The following is a 21430-nucleotide window of genomic DNA, read 5'->3' as shown; positions in this document are numbered from 1 at the left end:
GACAGAGAAAGGCATATGAAGCACAGCCCTGCTTCCTCTGGTCTAGAGCCATCAATCAAGGTCAGCTGAGCCAGGTGCACAGGGAGAAACCAAGGCTGCGTTGGGGTGGTTCTGTCTGCAGCAAAAGCTGACAACAAAAGGTCGGTGTTAAAAGGAAAACCAAACCGTTGTGCCTGGAAGCGTCCAGCCAGGCTGACTACAGACTGATCCTGCAGTGCAGCCTGGGGCGAGTTCCCAGGAGCAAGTCTTCCCTCTCGGAGCCATCTGTGCCAGTGAGTAAAGAAACTGTCTCCCAACACCAGCAATGCAGTTCTGCCCTGGTCCGCACTGCTCACCTCGAGCCTGCCTTCCGACTCATCCTCGTCCTTCTGTAAACAGAGCACTGGCCAAAACAAGCAGCTCAAACCCCAGCCTGCACCAGACACACCCTGACCTGGGCAGGGGGGCTGGGCAGGAGGCTGGAGATCCCCACCCAGCTGTCCCCTGGGGCCTTTCCATGCTCCTCCTGATCACTTCTTTGTCACCTGAGTTTTTTTGGAACCAAAAGTCTCAACTAGACTGGAATGACTTAACTACTGATGTCCCAGACTCCCTTTCTTTTGGTTGTAGCGTGTTCACCAGTGCTAACCTGACTGGTTAAGAAACCTCAGCCTACAATTTTGTGACAGACATTTTATTTATATGGAATTAAAACTTAGGCATATACATGACACAAGCATATATAGTACACTTTCCATGGTAGGAGTTATGACACTGTTCACAGGAGGGCTTCCATTCGAGTTACATAACGCACACGCTGCAGTGTTCCACCTGGGGAAGGGGAACCCAAGGGCCCTTGTGATTTTCGTTTTGGTTTAAATAACTTCCAGATGCATTCAAGTAATACTGATCATTTAATGTTCAAAAACTTTTAGTAAACAAACTGAGTAAAATTAATTGAAATATTTATAGTACGACTTCATTGTTACACAGTATTTCCAATATACAACTCATGACACTTGAAAGAAAAAAAGAGGAAAACCGGTCTATTGCACCCACGAGTAAAAAGGCTTTATTCGTTTGGGGATGCTGCAATTCGGTATTTATATAAACATTTACACACTTCAGTAAACATAGAGTCCTACACGTAATGCAGCATTGTGGGGTGAAAATACCCTCATTAAGTCTGAAAACAAATGTACATCACCCAGGGCCGCAGGCACACAGCCTTCCCACGGTCCCCGTCCAAGCTCAGTCTCAGCAGCCCATGGCTCTGGTCCTGCACACTCACAGACTGGTGCTTCCTGGCCACACAGCAGATATCCTGATGTCCAGGTACGACCCTAGGCTTGCTCAGCCTCAGTGTCCTGTGAGGTAATCCTGCGTGGAGTCGGAAGCGAATGAGTCCACATCCTCATTGTCCGAGTCCTCACTGCTGTCGTCAGCCGCCGGCTCCCCTGTGAGGGCGATGCGTGCGTAATCATCTGTGTCTATGGACTTGCAAAAGTGGATGGCGTACTTGAGCTTCTCCTCCAGCACCTGCTTGCAGGAGTACCTGGGCAACTTCAGCAGAAAGAAGCAGGTGTACGATTCAGGAAGGAAGTGGTCGGGAGGGTTGTATTTATCCAACACCTGTGGATGAAAAACGTTAAATAATCAGAAACTCTGCAGAACTGCAAATTCATTGTGTTAGACTCGACTCTCAGAAAAGTCATACTTTTTGCTAAGAACAAAGGAGCAGAACATGTATAATCTAGCCAATTTTAGAAATGAAAAGGAGCAACTCATTCCTAGACCTTGTAGTACAAAACAGCAACTGGTGATGGAGATGATCACTTTTCACTAATCATCCCATGAAGAAGCCTTGGCCACACAGGTGGGGTCTGGCGGGGAAGGGCCCAGGGCAGGCAGAGGGCACAGGCCTGGCACACGGGCAGGCCCATCAACCCACTTTTGGCTACTACAGATTAAGATACTAGGAAGCAGCAAGACTTATAAACAAAAACTGAGAATTCCCTACCTTTTAGGAGAAAAAACTATCCATGTTCTCACAAATCTCCCTAAAGATAGATTTTGCTAATTCTGGCCAAAACTGAGGGCCAGGCTGTGCTTGGAAAAGCTGTCCCTGAATTCTTCCAATCATATGGGAAGAGTAACCTGCCTACTGTCTATCCCTCCAAGGCCCTGCTACCATGGCCTCAGGAGAGAGGGCCATTGAGTCATTTTGGGCAGGTAAGTCACATGTGCTTCTTCTGATTGTCAGACCACAGTTAGAACCAAAGCAAAGGCTTGTTCTCCATGCGCAGAATGTGACTTAGCAATTTGCCTAATTCAACCAGGGATGAACTGAATACTTTACACAACATGTGTCCAGAATCTAGAATATGCCCACATAACAGTGGGAGATTCTGGTCTCGAGAGCCAAATTACTTTTTAAAAAAATAGGTAATGGTACCCAAGACCTAAAATCTTTACATTTTGAGTCTTCAAATCAGAGAAGCTGGGTGTTTTCCATTTTTGTTTTCATGAAGCGATAAGAAACCTGCTTTCTGACCAGCCATGGGATCACACGCAAGGTGGTCATCACCCTGTGCTGAGGAGCCTGGTATGGCACCTACCTGGATGACGAAGTCCCTGCCCCGGAAGTCGGCGATGGTCCTGGGCAGCCGCGTCCGGCCCCACACGAAGCGAAGGAAGAGCGAGCGCTCTGTGTTAGACAAAGACTCCATCACCTCCCAGAACCACTGGATCAGGGATGCAGAAGGCTCAATCCCTTTGTATGTGGCCACCGACTTCAGGAGGTGCAGTGGGATGTCGGGGCTGCCGCACACCTGCAGAAGGACACCATCAACACTGGCCAACACCCCATGCCTTTCATTTCTGTGAGATGCTATCTCGCGTCCTCTCCACACTGAGACCTGTTCTGAGGCCCCAGGGGGATGTGCACGCAACCCTGAGCCCACCTCCTGCCCAGTGGGTAGAGAGGGAAATACATTCATTGTATTTACTTCATTCACCACACAGGGACATAGCTTAGGTCCCCAAGTGCAAGGTGTGGCTAAAGACCGGCCCGTGACTGGGTCACTGTGCCTGAGGCATTTCCAGCGGCACCTGGGGAGTCACATACCATGGTCTCCAGCTCGTATCCAGTGAACAGGGAGAGGAGGGGGACAGGCACTACGCGGGCCATCCCTTCCCGAACGGCTGCCACCTGCTCATCAAATTCATGGAGTCTGAAAGAAAAAGCTCATGTCACACATCCTACTTTTGGTGACGCTGACTTTGCTGTGCTCACGTCCAGCCTTCCCGCATGGTACTATGGCTACACACTCCCAGCTGGGAGGACGGTGAGAGTGGCTTCAGGTGGCCCCAGTACCACAGAGCTGTTCATAACACCTTATTCATCTCCACACAGCCCCCCAACTAACCATAGCCATGCACACTCCTAGACACAATTCTCAACATCTTCTGGACACCCAGACAGGAGCCAGAATCCAAGAGGGTAAGGAGCACGCCCTCTGCCTTGGGGGTTGGGGGTTGGGGGATGGCACAGCCCAGGATTCCTGCCAAGACCATCCCAATCAGGGTCCAACAGCACAGCCCACCCGACATGTGGGGCCTTGTCCAGACACCTAGCAGTTGCTTCCAGAGGACACAGGGCATCAGGCTGATGGCAGGATGAGTGGTGGTGGTGACCTGGCACACCTCAACCACAGCACCCAAAGGCCTGCATGCAGTGGCGCCTAGTGAAGGCCACTGTGTATCCAATACATAGCCAGGCAGGGCTGAAAGTCCCAAACACAGCCCTGTCCCAGGAGAACTGACAAAGCACAGAGGGGGAAAACAGGTCCTATATAGCCTCTGAGGGGGGCAGCCCTGCAAACAGGTGAACTTTATTTACTCAAAATTCTAGTCAGAGCCAGGAATTTCAGACTCCAATCGTAGATGGTGACCCTGAGCACAAAATAAACTTCGTAACCACAGATCAGTAGCTGGAGCCAAATCCGTCAGCATTTTACTGCGTGTGACACTTCTGGAAAACAGATGCCCAAGCAATCATTTATTAAGTGAGGAAAGATGAGGACGAACCTATAGTTTATTGCCAGGCGGACATACTCTGCACGGTTGTCCAGGGTGATGTGCGTGTACTTGGAACTCAACTGGACATCCTGCCCACTGGCACTGGGCACCGTGAAGGGCAGGCCCATGGCCTCAAACTCCTCAGAGGTGGCTTCGTTGTCTCGAATGTACATAAGCCCAGGAATAAAATCTTTATCAACCTTTGAAGGAGAAAAAGAGAGTCCACATATCGAATCTAGGCTGCTCCCCAACACAGACCCACGCCAGGAACACTCGTCTAATGAGAGTCTGGGTCTGGCTCAGGTCAGGCCATTGCGAGGCTGCAAGTGCATTGCACATTCCAAGAGATAAAAGAAAGTAGCAAAAAGAAAGTACTTCACCCAAAGAGCCAAAGAATGAAGGCAGCCAGGTTCTTAAAACTAGCCACTGAGAAAGTAACAGCCACTGACTAGCAAGGCTCCCTTCTTGCAGCCTGCGCAGTTGTGGGGACAGTCTGATGCACTATCTGGCCACCTGCACGCTCGGCTCCTTCACAGGAGAGACAGTGAGCACCCAACAAGACTGAAGACTGTGTTAGGTACAAACACCAGAAGCAGATGGCCCATCGAGCCCTGGACTCATGCTGGCCCCTTGGCTGTGCAAGGGAGGTCTGGAGGCAGCCCTAGAGTCACCTGGGACTGAGAGTCAGGCTGGATCTCGGAGCCCACCCAGACCCCCACCACACCTGGGCGAGGTACCTCACTGAGGTCTGCAATGGTGAGGCTCATCCCAGCCAGCTGCTTCCAGACGGGCTCTGCGAGGCTGAGGCTCAGGGGACTCCCTGTGCGGATGGCAATGCCCAGGAGCACACCTGGTCATTCAAAAGACAGTGAGAGATATGTGAAACAGGGGCAAAGGCTCCAGTGTACTCATGCCAGGCAGAAGTGCCTTCTCAACAACAATGCTCTGTGCAGAGACCTAGTCTTACAACAGTGTGCCCTGTTCTAAACCCATCATTTAAGTTTCTGACACTTCACATTCTTCCACACACCCAGGTTTATGCCACACAGAGGCCAATTCTCACTCCTCTGACAGCAAAATAAAGAGTTGGGGCCTCTCCACGGCCAGGATCTTGCCAGGAGCAGCAGCCCACCAGCAAGTGAAGTTGCAGTGGGCCCACCTCAGCGGACAAGAGGTAGGGGCTGAGGGCGCATCTGATCCTGAGTCTCAGACATGTCTAAAATGCAGGAGCACGGAGTTCCTGACCCTGAGAGCCAAAGGCATCCTCCAGTCCTCAGCACACTGGAGCAGCTGGCTCTGCAAGCCCCCATGGGCTCCCTGCATGACCTCCAACAACACTCCATCAGCAAGCCCTCCTGTGGGGCAAGTAAGTCAGCAACAGCACTTCTCTCACTTCCCTGATGCTGGTGAAAGATAACAAATGCTACCATTGTTCTATTCTAGTAAGAGTCTCAGGACAGGTGCTCACGCCTGTAATCTCAGCACTTTGGTGGAAGGATCACTTGAAGCCAGGAGTTTGACACCAGCTTAGGCAAGATAGTGAAAACTCATCTCTACAAGAGTTTTAAAAATTGGCTGGGTGTGGTAGCATGCACCTGTAGTTCCAGCTGAAGTGGGAAGACTGCCTGAGTCCAGAAGGTAGAGGCTGCAGTGAGCTGTGACAGCGCCACTGTACTCCAGCCTGGGTGACAGAGTGAGACCCTGACTCAGAAAAATAAAGTATCAAAAGTTAAAAGCAGATTTTCAGAACATCTAGTCATTCTCCACACAGAGCCAGAGAGCGACTTCAACCCAGGGAAGGCTAAGCCACATTCACGCAGGCCACGCTGAAAGCCCACCCAGGAAGCGAAACATGCTGCTGTGCACGGGCGCCCTGGCGGCTGGGCTGAGCAGGTAGCAGTCTCGGTTGGCACCAGCCTCGTCCCGCCCGTTGGGTGTCACAATCAGGAGGGGCGTGAGTCCATTCTGCAGCTCCTCGCAGATCTCCGCAATGGACTCGCTGTAGCCACCACCGCAGTCGTCCACAGACTCACCTGGGGAGGAGGTGGCATTTGCTTGCAGCGACAAAGACCCGCCGGGACACCCCAGCTCTTGCCTGGCTGACTCCCGCCTCCCCACCAGTGACCCTTGCCCCCGCAACCCCGAACCCCTACCACCCATGACCCTGACCCCTGTCTACACATGCCAGGGGCCCAGGCTATGGCCTAGAACCCCAGAGCGGACCCGGGGCCCCACCCCCACCCAGGCCACAGGTGCTCTAGCATAGGTAAGCTCTCACCCACAAACTTGACCTTCCAGACGCGGTGAGGAAGGAGGAGGCTGTCGGGACCAAATGAGCTCATCTTCGAGCACATCTGCCCAAAGACGGACTTGGTGCCATCAGGGCCTGCCAGCCCGCCTTTGCTCCTTGAGCGTTTGACCTGCAGGAAAGAAGAGAGTGCAGGTGAACACCGCAGTGTGACACATGCCCACCCACAGGTACCACACACTCCACCTGATGGCAGCATCACTCATCCCCTCCTCTCCCGCACCCAGACCCTAGGAGGCCCTCAGAGCCCACCCTCCTCATCCTGTGCAGACCAGCTGTCCAGGGCACTCCCTGCTGAGCACCTGAGGCGACTGCCTCACCACTCAACACAGGGTCATGGATCAAGTAACCCCAGGCAGACCCCTTGAGAACATGATCGCATCAGCAGCACCGTTCACTCCAGTGGGAACGGCTGCCCTCAAGCCACCAGAGGCAGCCCTGCCCAGACGCAGCCCATCCCCACACTTTACAGCCCTGACCACACACAACCATGCCGTAACCCCCACGGAGCAAGAGGCCACATTTCCCAACACAGCACCGCCAACATGAGTGAATCCCAGCACCCCAACTCAGCCTCAGCCAGAACCATGCCTCCTCCCTCAGTCACTCAAGCGCAATTACTTTCCTGCCGCCTGCTCATCCTGAGCTAAGCTTTCTGAGGAGACCTGGGGTCCACAACAGTGCCTCCAAGAGAGGCTCCTGTCCTCGGTTTCTAGAGACGACGGCCGCGTGAACACAGGTAGATTTTTTAAATGTTCAGAGGTGAGCATGCATTAATTCTGGAATGAATTTAAAGTAATTAAAACTGTTTTTATGTAATGGTTTTCAGATCTGGGCATAAAACTAAATCAAATTTACAAAAAAAAAAAATCCTCCAGGAAGATGACCTGTGTTTGGCATCTCTGAACTTTCCACACACAGGTGTGAGAATCTCTCCCTCCATGTCCCTGGGGTGGGTGGATGCTGACAGCATCACCAGAGCTGCAGGGTGGCCAGGCGGAGGTGCCCACAAAGCCTTTCTGCTCAGTGCTAGGTTCCTGTGCTCACCTTAAAAGTCACTGAATGTTTTTTCCCCGTGCTCTATTTTTAGTCAGAAAAACACCTCTATTTCCACATTTGTGGAAAACTTGCTAGCTTCAGGAACTGAGAGAACCTGACTCTGGTGCTCGAGGCCATGGCCATGGCTATGCTGAAGAAGCCCCCAGACATCAACCCACATCACAAACTGGGCTAAAGAGGCTATCTGATTCTGAAGAAGGTCTAATATAAATGTGTTTGCCATCTACGCAGGTTGTTCTTCCAAACAAATATTGAACATTTTCATACCATGAGGCTGGAGATATAAAGACAAGTAGGAAAGAGGCATTTAGCATGTAATGACTTCCTAAAATTTTGAGAGGAAAGACAGAAACAAGGGGGCCTGATCTGGGCCCAAGTACTTGAGGCTTCACCTACATCCAGCACTCCCAGGCTTCAAGAGCCACATTGAGAATGCTGTTCCAACGTGGTTCTGAGGCAGGTACAGGACCCAGGAATGCTTGGTGTGTATTTCAGAGGATGTGGAAGCCAACAGCTTTCCTTCTTACAAACTCTAAAACTCTAGTACTTATGGCCTAATGATGTGGGGCAAACAAAAGTGATCATCCAAGGTGGGCAAATAAAAGCTTTCTTATGAGCCCAATTAAACAGCCCATTTATTTGTGGAAGTGGCTGACTGACCTACAGCCTAGCATTAGATACTCTGACGTCAGTGAAGAGACCAGTTTCACCAACATGGTCACATGTGCTGTCCAACAAAGGACAAGAGTTTCACGTCTTAATTCAAAATGCCCCCAAGTACAACTATGAACCATTTCTAGTCATGTAGTCAACATCAGGGTAAAATCATGTGTTAACACAAAGGTGCAGGAACAAAGACTTTGTTCTTTGTGGCTCCCTGTTCCCGTCCAAGGGGCGAGGCCAGTTTCATTCCAGCATTAAATGTCAAGCTCTGCACGCTATCGTACTCAGTGGCTGGGGTTCCTCTGTTTTTAATTGTTTTAAACTGTGAGTTTATATGCACTTGGCAACAGTATACATTCAGCAACGGTCTACTTTTCATTTCTTTGATTACTACTATGGGACAGTTTTAGTAATTCTGGCTTATGAAACTGGCAAAGAAAACTCCCAGAGCTGGGAGGAAGGGAGGCTGGCGAGAATGTGAACTGTTACAACCTATAACTGGATGTAATATCAAGTTATCATTGGGTCTCTATCCCACTCCACTCTCTGGAACTTAAGCCAAGAGGGGACTGAAGACACACCAGCAAGATAGCCCTGGCTGTATCAAAAACAAGCAGGCACAGTCTTCAGCCCCACCAGAGGAACCCAAACAAATAAACCAGGATGCGCCCCTGCAGAGAAGAGCAGGAAATTGCTAAGCACAGAAACCCCCACGGAATCCCACTCCATGGCAAAGAGGGGCTGCAGATGCTTCCGTGGAAGAACAGCAAGTTACAAGAGAATGATGTGGTTTGGGCTATAATAAACACATACCCCAAATGTCACAGCAGCAGTCATCACTGAGGGGTAGAAATGGGTTTTTCCCCCTGCTTTGGCTTACCACATTTGTGCCTTTGAATTATCTGGATTAAATCTTTCTTCCATGATAAAGAAACGTTCACATTCCTGGAAGCCTCAGCACACAGGACATAAACACATGAAGCATCCAACAGGAAGCCAATGTCTGTTCCTAACAGTCAGGCACACAGGAGGCAGCTGCATGCGCCTTCCCACCTCAGGCAGCCAGGAGAGTGTCGCTCCTGAGACCCTCAGGCTCAGGAACACCCTGCCTATGTTACCTGAATTCGGTTCAACTCCACCACAGGACCATGCTGCCGATCCCGCACCATAGTTGCTTGCACTACCTTCCGGAAAGCTGCCTCCTAGAATACATCAAACAAAGTTAGAATCTGACACAGAAAGTGTCACCCACAGAGACATCACATCATAGTTTTGTTTAAAATCTTAGTGATAGAAAACTGCCAACTCCCTTTCTCAAGTTTTGAGGCTCCAGATAGATGAGCATTCCGTCATGGACGAGCACAGGGCTGGGTAGAAGGGTGAGCAGTACCAATGGCCGGGCAAAGGGGCAAGCGCCTCTCAGGAGGTCACCTCGCCCAGTGGTGCCCCCAACAGCTGGAGGATGGAGGAGCCCAGCACATGCTGGGTTGTAGGATGGACAGGGCCTGGCGAGCACCTGTTGACTCAGTCCAGATGTCAAGTTTCCCCTGCCATGCAGAAATCAGGATGCGAAACTACTAACTTTGCCACACCACAGTGGCAGGGTCAGGAGCCCTGTGGAGTCAGGCAGGCCTGGGGTGGAGATGGAGAAGGAGAAGACAGATGGGAGGGGAACCTCAATGCTCAAGCCTTGGCTGAGAGCGCACACCTACAGAAACCTGAAGACCCCAGGGCAAAGATGGCCAGGACAGGGAGAGGGATGCAGCCCAGGTAGGTACCATAGTGAGGACTCAGCCATCACCAGGTGGGAGGTAGGCCGGCCATGCCCATGGGGACAGGGATGCATCAAAGGAAGGAGGCAGGATCAACAGGGGTCTCAGCTGCAATGGTGCCTCTTCTGGAGTTGGGTGCGGGTTGTGGGAACACAAGGATCTCTCAACAGAGGCTAAGGGCTCCAAAGGCAGCAGGAGATGGAGTGCCCATCACCACGCCCCCCGCACAGCTCCTCCTCTTCCGTGCTCTCCTGTGGACTCCTCCTCCAAGGAGCAACCACAGGCTACCTCAGCCTGTGTGGGCCACCCAGCCCTCCTGCAACGTACCCACTCTCCAGATCTCTCTAGCAGAGGCTGAGTCTTGCCCATGCCCAGGACCAGGACCAGGAAAGAGGCTGCCTGAACATTCCCTGCTGCCCCCTTACCCACTGGTTCATGCCCGCCCATCCATGCCTGACTCCATGCACCCCCAGCTCACAGTCGCAGGACACTCTTCAGTGTCACGTGGAATGAGCCCTGCCTCTTTTTTCTCCCTACAAAGACAGGCTTTCCTTCCTCCTCACTGCCTATTGTCACCTCCACTTTGAAGGATTAAAGAAATAAAGGTGAAAGTAATCAAGTCTACCACTTTTCAAAAGTGAAAAATAACTTCATATCAGTGTTGCCTGGCCACAACTTCCTCCTGCTGCCACCATCAGAGAGACAATCTCTGCATCAATACAGTCCTCATCACTGAGCACTCGGGTACACATGAAAGGAAAAGGCCTCACCAGCCTTGCTCAGCAGAACTGCTCTAGCTGCGTGGAAACAAGGATAATCCTACAAAATAGCCCACTTGGACAGGACTCCAAAACATCTACATTTTATTATGTCATTAAGAGCAGACCATAATATTTAATAACAAAGTATGTCACAGAATCACATTCAGGACTAGAGAGTGCCTCAATCCAATTTATACTTTTTCCCTACACAAGAATATAATAATAATTATAATCCCACCATATAATAATGAGCCCCTTCTAGATCATCCAGTCAAGCTGCTTATCAGAAACGAATCCCTTAACTTCTGAATCAGGCATCCCATTTCTAGGAATCTTTAATTATTAAAAATGTCTATGGCTCAAAACCTGCCTGGTGACTTTCAGATGTCCTAACACGAGATTGTATTCACCTGTTCAATTTTCGTTCCCCAGGATTCCTTACACAGCCCAGCACAGACCTCCTCCTAAGCTAGCTGCAGCTCATGGCACCCTCTGCTGGATATCCCTGGACACTGCTTCATCCCTGCTCCTTCCGCTGTCAGGGTAGACTGCCAGCAGACAACTTCTGTATGAATGGAGGCTGACTAAGGGAAAAGAGTTTGTCTGTTTGTTGATGATTTATTCCAAGTCCCCAGAAGACACATTCAGTGGACACTTGCTGAATGAGCTGCGTTCCCCAAGCTATCTTCCCAGTCCAGGGGGCTTTGCTGAATGAAGATGTACCCAGATACCTAAGCGAAAATTGCTGCCGCAGTACCTTTCCCTGGGAAATCAGAATGCCTCGCAGAGTGTCAAACCCAACAGAAGGTCCAAGCCCGGTCTCATCCAGAGAGCCCTCCAAGTCGAACATAGGGATGCATGGGCAGAAGAGCTCAGAGAGGTGGTGCAGCAGCAGCAGCCGGTTCCGCAGTGCAATAACAGGGATTTCCTGAAGGTGGTTGTACTCCATGGGGACCTGAACATGGAAAGTGCAGCCCATGAGCTGGTTGTCAGAGGATGGAGGATAAGCCACCCTTTGGTATCCACTAAGGATTCTGAAAGTAATTTTTGCAAAAACAGAGAAGCACTATGATTTCTGAGTTTGATCTGCAAACCAAACTGTGTTGCTGTTAGAATAATATGCTGGCCAGTTTGGCTGCTTGAGTCAAGAAAAATGCTTTAAACAAAACCAGTCTACAGAAATGTACTGACTAGGAAGCATGTGAGAAGTGGACTATTAGAACCGTTTATAAGGTGCAGAATAGAGGTGACACACCAATGTGCAATGTTGACTGGCATGAATGCCAAGGTTCTGCAAAGCAACGTTTAGTAACACTGGGAACTTGCACTATTTTCACTGAGACACCTCTGCAGTGTCTCAGTGAAAGGATGACGTGGTATGTGGCCATGCACAGTGACCCTGCACGCCTTGCTCACCTCCCGACCCATCAGGCCCACCCAGCACTGACCTGTGCAGGGAGCTTGCCAGCGCTAGCAGGCTTGCTGGTCGACCAGGCGAGGGTATGTGCTGAGCCGCAGGCCACACGGTTGACCTTCTTACCCTGAAGGGCAGCTACCAACCGAGGCCTCTGGATGGCGTTTGTTGTTCCATCTCCCAGCTGTCCCTCATCATTGTCACCCCATGTATAAACCTCACCTGAATGAAGGGAATGGAGAATAAGATCTCCATCAGAATACTACTAAAACAGATGGTAATAACCCTAACAACCCAAATAGTTCTTGCCTGCTTAATGGAAGAGGAAAAATATGTTTTAGATGAACAAAATCACTGTTTTTAAAAGAACACGTAGTTCTTTCCGTTCATATCCTAAACAGAGACTCATCATTCTCTTCAGTGCATCATGCCAGACCACAACGGGAAATATCTCCATAAGAATATTATCAGGGTGAGGTCACTGTGACTAGGATAAAAATGAGGTTCATGTTCTCTAGAGACACCACTAGCCTTATCGGATTCAGAAAGATCCTTCAGGGTATCCTACAGCCAGTAAGGCCCACTCTGGAAAACATGATGTACCTGCGTTGTCAAGGGCAGTCTCCTGCCCCTGCCTGCTCTCAGTGATTCCATCCTAAAGCCACAGGTAGGCTTCAGAGCACAAACAAAGCAAGGAGAATGTCTGCAGGGGCATGGCAAGGTGGAGAGAATCCAAGTCTGCAAGAGTGAGGGGGGCTTCCACACAGGGGTTGGCCCAGTGGAGAAGTCAGCCCAGGGTCTCCAGAGCTAAGGGAAGACCCAGGCAGCGCAGACAGGAAAGGCAACAGTGGGACACTGGTTAAGTAGGGAACAGTGGCCAAATCACTGTATTAGGGATAAAAAGGTCCAAGTTTGTCACTAAAAGAGAATGGAATTGCAACTGCAAGTGTGAAAAGACAAAACCAGAATGAACCCTGTGGTCCCGAATGGAACTGGAGGCCCTGGTATGAACTCACAGTTTTCACCATACATGTACAGATACAGAAATAAACATAACACGTACATCTATGTGTTGTTTACACACATATTTCTTGACTCAGTCCACTGAGGCAGCCTGGGAAGCAGTGACATCCCAGCAGCAATAAGCACACCTCACACCTGGATCTTATCTTCTAAATGCCCTTCCTCTAAGACACCAGGGCTCCTTGGGCAGCTCTAGGAGTGGACATGAAGGGCACAAGATGAGGCTGGATCATTGTGCCAGAACAAGGAAGTACTCAAAGAATGATAAGGATACATCAGAAGAAGGCAAGGCCAGTCAAACAGGGCACAATTGAACATCAAAATCAATAGTAACATATTTTCTATAACCCATTGAACAAATTAGGAAACCATGATTCCTGCACAGATATAAACAAATATACAAATTAATAAAAAGTTGGATGAGAAAGAAATATTTAAACAGATTCAGAACATCTCTACCAAATGCTTATTAACTATAGAGAATGCGCACAGTGAAAAGCCTGGAAGACAACAACTTAATCAAGCAATTGAAGTTGACATCATCGGTAATGGAACAAAGAGAAACTGCATGTCACCTGCAAGGATGAATTAAGATCAAAGATCCACAACCTGAATATACTGAGGGGAAATAGCAGAAAAACTCAAGTGAGGGATGTGCTACAGAATAACAAGACTTCAAAAGTACTCAAGAAGCCCAGGAAGGCTGAAGAAATGAAATAGAATGACATCAGGGTAGACCAAGGGGGCATCACAGGACAACGTCAGGGAAGACAGAGGGAGCATCACAGGACAATGCCAGGGAAAACCGAGGGGGCGTCATAGGATGACGTCAGGGAAGACAACAGAGACATCACAGGACGACAGCAGGGAAGGCTGAGGGAGCATCACAGGACAACGTTGGGGAAGACAGAGGGAGTGTCAGAGGACGATGCCAGGAGAGACAAGGAGGCATCGCAGGATGACAGTGGGGAAGGTTGAGAGAATGTCAGAGATGTCAGGGAGGACAGAGGGAGCAACACAGGAGGACATCGGAGATGACTGAAGATGTGTCACAGGATAGAGGAGACAAGAGTATGACGGCAAATGTGACCTGCAGTGCACTATGAATGGGACTGAACATCAGGCGGAGAACAAACGAATGTGAGTGTTCTGGCTGAAGGGTTGTGCTGTGCTGTGACCATGCAGTGTTGTCCCTGTTGTAGGAAGTGTGAACTGTTCAGGATGAGGCATGAGGACGGTAATTAACTCTCATGTGGATCATGATCAAGAAGTACTCTGCAAAATAATTACAACTGTTTTGCTTCCAGCTGCAATTTGTTTGAAAATTAAAAAGAATCAAATTTATTCAAATAAAAATTATAAATTCTTGATCAAGAAGTAAAATGTCCCTTCACCACAGGCTAAAAAAGTTGCTTCTTCATACATGAAACTCTTCCATCAGAAATGATTAAAGAGTACTTGTTTATATAATTCACCAAAGACTTTAAAGGGAGCAAAATTTGGGGAATAGCTGTCACATGGATTTTCCACGGCTGCCGTAACAAATCATCACTGACCACAACATGCAGTCATGTAGGTTAGAAGTCCAACCATGGGCTTTATTTCCTAGGGTTCCAGGAGAGTTTCCCTGCTCATTCAGTCTGATGGGGGACATTCACTTCTTTATGTGCCTGAAGTCTGGGTTCTTTGTTAACTGCCAGTTATTCCCAGCTTCCAGAGGCCAATCTGTTCCCTGGCCCCATTCTTCCATCTTGAAAGCCAGTGCCAGAGGGTAGACAGCATCTCCCACTTTCAAAATCTTTCTCCACTGTCTCTTCAGTCATATCTTTGACTGACTCTTTTGCCTTCTTTTCTGATTGTGTGATTACACTGGATCAACTCAATAATCCAGAATAATTTCCATGTTATAAAGTCAGCTGATTAGCAAACTTAATTCCACCTGCAAAGTCCCTTTTGCCATTGTGTCAGGGTTCCCCAAGATCACCCCCAGGCTCTGTGACTCACTAGGAGGACTCTCAAGACTCAGCCTGAAGTCCTACTCACAGCTACGATTTACTGCAGCCTCAAAGACCAGCACAGGGAAAGGGCCTAGGGGAGTCTGGGGGAACACCAGGTGCCAGCTTCCAGAGTGCCCTTCCAGAGGATCACATGGGACGAGCTGAATTCCCCAGCATTGAGTTGTGACAACACATGTGATACACTGTCTACAGGGAAGCCGCTCAGAGATTCCATGCCCAGGTTTCCACTGGGGCTGATCTCGCAGCAACTCCTGCCTGGCAGGTGCCAAGTTCCAGATTCCAGAGAAGAGCAGATCTCAGTACAGCCAGTGTCTGCGCAGACAGTTCAAGCACAGCAGCCATGCCCATCACCTAGGGAAGACGGGAGCCCTCCCAAAACCCAGCTTCCCAGATGCCAGCCAAGGCCAAGCCCACAGCAGGCCTGTCTCATGCCACACCCCAGGCTGGCTATCAGCTCTATTCTACCCAGCCTTGTAACATAACATTTCCACAGATGTAGCAGCAGTGGCCTAAGGTGATGGGGCCAAATCCCTGCTGACCACAGAGACTCCCAAGACATAGCCGCCTACGTCCCCTTCCCCCTCTGCAGTTGCACGTGTCGCCCCATAGTGGCCGCTCAGATTCACAGGCCTAGGTTCTGCCACAGCAGGTCCCACCTACCATCCTCCGTGCAGCACACACAGTGCAGGGAGCCGGTGGCAATGGCAATGACTTTCTTTCCCTGCAGCCCTTGGACCTGCCGCGGTCTTCGAACATGGTCATCGGATCCATGGCCTAGCCGATGATAATCACCTTTGCCCCTGCACAAAAAGGAAGCAAAGAACTCACCAGGGCAAGGGCATCTCGTTACTACCCTGCCCACCTCCAGCCAAGCTTTGCTCTTCAGAATGCCATCACAGCCTGCTGTTGAAGCTACATTCCAATCGAGGAAAAGGCCATCAACATCACCCCAATTAAAAATCTAGTTTTGCTGGGATTAAACAAAGAGAATCTTGCATACCAGGTATACACAGCTCCAGATTTGGTGAGGGCAACAGAAAACTGGGATCCACATTCCACTTTAACCACTCCAAGGCCTGTAAGAGAATCGATCTAGAAGGGGAAAAGGTTCAATTAGATGGGCAATATAAAGGTCCTTGCTGATTGCTGCAACCATGTTGTGACTTAGCTAAATCCAGTAAGAATTCTAAAAACCTGTACCCATGTCAAATAGTTAGTGTAACTTAAAATCACATCCACTTAATTTTAGGACTCCCAGGAGGCGAACAGGAGTGTGGCAGATGGCAGGCCTCCTGACATGCTGTGTGCGGCACATTGGGACCCAACGCATGGCACCAGAAATGGAGACACTTTGCAGGTGAAGTCTGCAAGCCTTTCTCCCCAGAATGGACTCTCCTGACTTCACTCCTTGGTGGGCAGCACCATTCTCCAGCAATCCCTGTGGCCCTCCCCACCTGCCCTAGCCCTCTTGGCCCTGTGACCAGTGTGACTGAAGGTGTGAATGTTAATCTCACTCCACCATCATCGATGAGAATTTAAACTCAAACAGCCTCATATGGTCACAGCATGGCTGTGGACATGGCTGATGGACAGTATGGCTTTAAGAAGGAAAGCTCCTCAGCCAGGTCCAGGCTCAGGCTCTTCCCCCATCGGAGGGCCTCAGGTGCCTACCACCCATCAAAGCCAGTTCCAGGGGCACCTGCGCACAGTGTGGCCATTTACTCACCCCTGCAAGCCCAGAGCTCAGCAAGAGAGGGAGCAGTGCAGATTGGCCAACACATGCATGGCAGAGCACCTGTGAAATGGCACTGTAGCATGCACACAGGGGCCACTGAGCATGAGCACAGGACCGAACACACCGATTCCCTTGCCCTCTGCCAACAGGCTGTTTACTGGGTAAAAGGCAGTTGGGAAAAGTTAAACTGCCCAGAGTCCACCAAACTCAACCCCACGGGCCCACAAGTAGCAGACATGGCCCCTCCCCCACCCCACAGAGACCCCCTTGGCTGTCCTGAGCTATCCCAGAGGCAATCCCTTCAGCAGGCTTTAGTATGTCCCATGGCACGTGACGTAACATCCATCTACCGCTGTAGACTGAAGAGTGTGGACAAGTGTTTTCCTTTTCTGCAAACAGCACTATGTGCTGCCTAAAACTGCAGCTCCATGGACCTAGAAGAATGATAACCATTTCCCAAGAAAGCACAAAGAGCACTCGGCACATCTTACACGCTTTTTACTCAATTACCCATTATACTTTCCGTGCAGAAGGTAAAGAAGCACACCAAAGAGGACAATAATGGATGACTCGGAGGTCATGTTTTCTTGGAGGGCCCCTGGGACCCATGCTCAGGCGACCTAGGTGAGAGCCCAGCAGGTGCAAACAGGAATACCTTCATGGGTACTTTGCAGCCATCGCTGCCTCCTCTGCCAAGCTTGCCGTAGTCCCCGTCTCCCCAGGACCAGATAGTGTCGTCATCTGTGAGACAGAGGGTTTGGGCGTCCCCACTGCCACAGGCGATGTCAACCACACGGTGGCCCTGCAGCGCCTCCACCTTCAAGGAAAAGGGGTCTGCATTAGCTGAGGGCAATACAAGGCTTGCCAAGGGAGCAGCTCACAAGGCTACACGCTTTCATGATGGGATGACTTTGTTAAGCCTTTACATAGAGGAAGTGGTTCTAAGAGCCCTGTAAGACAAAAGACAAAACACCTTCATCTGCTTAAGCACCTCAACAGCATGAAGAGCTTGTCACGCCAATCCTGCACCATGAAGGCCGTTGAGTCACTCCTCTGCATCACCCAAAAAGCCAAAGTGCTTTGCTAGATGCCCAGCAGTATTTCCCATTATAAATACAAAGCTATTTCAATACTATCCTGTTTAAATGATCTTTAGAAGGAATGTGTATCAAATCAGTTTTTATGTCCACCAAAAAGAAAACCTACCTGTAAATAATGAGGTTCTGACCAACACTTAAAACTAAAAAGAATCTAGAAAAGCAAATACATTCAACTTTTAAAAGCTATAATGACAATGGCAAACTGCCCCATCCCACTGCAACAAAGAGGACTGGGCAGGTCAGGGTGTAGGGACACGGCGCCTTCTCACCAGCTTTGGTTTTAACTGGTCCTCACTGTCACTGTGCCCCAGGCGGCCATACCGGCCTTTGCCCCATGTGTAGAGGTCCCCAGCTGCTGTGACACAGGCACTGTGGGCTCCACCAGCAGCAACATCAACCACTTCAATTCCTCTCAGAGACTCGATGACACGAGGGCGGTCGCATGGACTGCAAAAAAAGTCACCAAATAGAACTGAAATAAATTTTTACTCTTAAAATATGTGTACGCTTATTAAGTACTAGGATTTTGTTTGCTGCTCATTTATTCAACACACAATCAACAATCAGTTAATTGTTAAAGCAATCAAGAAAAATCATTCAGACCTGAACTCTTACCTCCCCTCTTCACAATACCAGGGGTGGGGCCTTCATAGCCTGTGTTGGGTTAAGTCCAACCCATGGCCTGTTTTTGAAAGGCCTATGAGCTGAGAATGGGTTTGAAGCATTGAAAAAAACAAAAACAAACCCAAAGAATCATATAGAATTCCTAAAATATTTACTATCTGGCCCTTTACACCAAGTTTGCCCTCCGTGCTATAAATCAACAGTTCACTTACGGAACATTTTTTTTTAATGGATGTCGCTTCAAGAGTAATGCTATCCTCAAAAAAATAAGTTGAGGAGAATTCGCTCATCTTCCACTTTCAAAAAGCCTGTGAGAATTGGTATTATCTGTTAGTTTTGTGTTTGTTAAAAATCACTTGTCATCTGGTTCTGGAGATTTGCCTGACAGAAATCCAATCTCCCAAAGACATAGCTGTTCACTAAAGTCATCTGTTTTTTCTTGAGTGAGCTTTGATGAGTATGCGCCTTTTGAGGAATTTGCCCGTGACATCTGTTGACACAAAGTTGTTTATTATACTTCATTATCTTTTAATATCTGTAAACTATGCAGTGATGAAACTCTTCCATTCCTAATAGTTCTATAATTTGTAACCTTTTCCTTTTTTTCTTGATCAGTCTTAGATAGAGATTTTACTGATTATATTGACATTCACAAAGAACTAGTTTTTGTTTCCTTGAATTTTCTTTGTTTTTCTGCTTCTCGTGTTGTGGATTTCTGCTGTGATATTTCTTCTGCTTACTTAGGTTGTATTTGTCCTTCTTATTGTTGTTTCCAAAGATGGACACTAAAGTCATGGTTTGGAGAACAATTTTCTTTTTTTTCCCTTTTTTTAGTCAGAGTCTCACTCTGTCGCCCAGGCTGGAGTGCAGTGGCATGCTCATGGTCACTGCTGCCTCGACCTGTTGGGTTAGTTGGAACTACAGGTGCGTGCCACCACACCCGGCTAATTTTTTGATTTATTGTAAAGACAAGGTCTCGCCAGGTTGCCCAGGCTGGTTCAATTTTCTTTTTTATTTTGTTTTATTTTTTTGAATTGGAGTCTCACTCAGTCACCCAGACTGGAGTGCAGTGGCCGCTCCCAGCCACCGCAGCCTCGACCTGCTGGGCTCCGGCGATCCTTCTGCCTCAGCCTTTTAAGTAGCTGGAACTACAGGCACGTGCTACCACACCTGGCTAATTTTTTTGATTAGTTGCCCAGTTGCCAAGTTGCCCAGGCAGGTCTCGAACCTGGGGGCTCAGGCAATTCACTCACCTCGGCCTCCCAAAGCACGGCATTACGGGTGAGCCACCGAGCCCGGCCTCAATTTTCTTTTGTAATATAGGCATTTCATGTCACAAATTCCCTTCTAAGTGTTGCTTTTGCTGGATCCCAAACATTTCGATACACTGTTTTCACTTTCACTCTGTTCGAAATTATTTCTAACTTACCTTCTGATTCATTCTTTAGCCCACTAGTAATTAGAAATGTTTTATTTCCAAATATTGGAGAGATTTTCCAGAGATCTGTTTGTTATTGATTTCTAATTTAATTCCCTTGTAGACAGAGAACTTTTTTTAAAAATATAACTTGAATCCTTTTGATGTATAAGATTTGTTTTATGGTCCACATCATGATCTACATTGGTAGGTATTCCATGTGCACTTGAAGACAATGTACAATTTGTCTAGTAATGTCAATTAGGTCAAGTTAGTTGGCACAGTCATTCAAACTTCTATACCTTGTAGACTTTTTTTTTTTTTTTTGAGTCAGAGCCTCACTCTGTCACCCAGGCTGGAGTGCAGTGGTACGCTCACAGCTAGCACAGCCTTGACCTGCTGGGCTCAGACAATCCTTCTGCCTCAGTCTTCCAAGTAGCTGGAACTACAGGCATGCACCTCCCGCACCCAGTTATGTTTCCCAGGCTGGTCTCGAACCCCTGGGCTCAGATAATCCTCTTGTCTTGGCTTCCCACAGTGCTTGAGATTGTAGATGTGAGACATCACGTCCAGCTGCCCCTCACAGACTTTTCAAATCTACTTGTTCTATCAATATTTTTGAGGAAGAGGTATTAAAATCTCTAGCTATAGTTGTGAACATGTCTATTTCTTCTTGCAGTTCTATCATGCTTTAATTTTATGTACCTGGAAGGTCTATTATAAGGTGTGTAAATATTTAGGATTTTTGTGTCCTCTTGAAGAACTGATCATTTAATCATTATGAAACTACCCTTTTTGGCCTGGCACGGTCACTCACGCCTGTAATCCCAGCATTTTGGGAGGCCAAGGCAAGAGGATGGCTTGAGGCCAGGAGTTTAAAATCAGCCTGGTTAACATAGCAAGAACCCATCACTACAGTAAATAAAAAAATTAGCCAGTTGTGGAGATGTGCACCTGTAGCCCCAGCTATTTGGGAGACTGAGGTGAGAGGATGACTTGAGCCCAAGAATTCAAGGCTTCAGTTCATGAACTATGTAGCAGCACTGTACTCCAGCCTGGGTGACAAAGCGAGACTCTGCCTCAAACAAACGAACAAAAAACCTACCATTTTTATCCCTGTCAATATTCCTTGCTGTGAATTCTATTTTGTATTACATTAACACAGGCATTCCAGCTTTCTTTTGATTTGTACTACCATGGTGTATCTAGCCATCCTCTGGCTTTCAGTCTGTTTCTGGGTCTCTGTTTACAGTAGGATCCCTGCAGGCAGCATAAGCTCGATCTCGATTGTGTTCATTCTCATCATCTTTGACTTTTAAGTGGGTGCTTGGCTCATTCACATTTGGTGTGATAATTAATATATCAAGGTTTAAGTCTTTATCTTGATATTTGTTTTTTATTTGTCCCATCTGTCTTTATTGCCTTTTAACTCTTTTTTTTTTTTTTGCTTTCTTTGGAATGAATTGAGTATGTTTTA

General features: G+C 48.5%; 1 protein-coding gene across 1 annotated transcript in view; it reads right to left on the bottom strand.

Annotated features, from left to right (window-relative positions):
• Positions 1-657: 657 nt before the first annotated feature.
• The window catches only part of LOC103274643 (E3 ubiquitin-protein ligase HERC2), a 223538-nt gene continuing 202765 nt past the window's right edge, over positions 658-21430 (bottom strand). The window contains exons 80-93 of the mRNA XM_008072077.2: positions 18182-18359; positions 17468-17629; positions 16078-16169; positions 15738-15877; positions 12071-12258; positions 11380-11577; positions 9208-9291; positions 6338-6479; positions 5898-6092; positions 4797-4909; positions 4069-4259; positions 3107-3212; positions 2598-2810; positions 658-1611 (exon numbers count right to left, since the gene is read on the bottom strand). Of these exons, the coding sequence (XP_008070268.1) occupies positions 1339-1611; positions 2598-2810; positions 3107-3212; positions 4069-4259; positions 4797-4909; positions 5898-6092; positions 6338-6479; positions 9208-9291; positions 11380-11577; positions 12071-12258; positions 15738-15877; positions 16078-16169; positions 17468-17629; positions 18182-18359 (2275 nt within the window). The 3' untranslated portion in view covers positions 658-1338. The remainder of the gene's footprint in view (positions 1612-2597; positions 2811-3106; positions 3213-4068; positions 4260-4796; positions 4910-5897; positions 6093-6337; positions 6480-9207; positions 9292-11379; positions 11578-12070; positions 12259-15737; positions 15878-16077; positions 16170-17467; positions 17630-18181; positions 18360-21430) is intronic.

This window comes from Carlito syrichta, unplaced genomic scaffold, assembly GCF_000164805.1.
Source record: "Carlito syrichta isolate Samal-C Ts95f unplaced genomic scaffold, Tarsius_syrichta-2.0.1 Scaffold314839, whole genome shotgun sequence".
NCBI lineage: Eukaryota > Metazoa > Chordata > Mammalia > Primates > Tarsiidae > Carlito > Carlito syrichta.
This window is presented reverse-complemented; position numbering and strand designations above follow the sequence as displayed.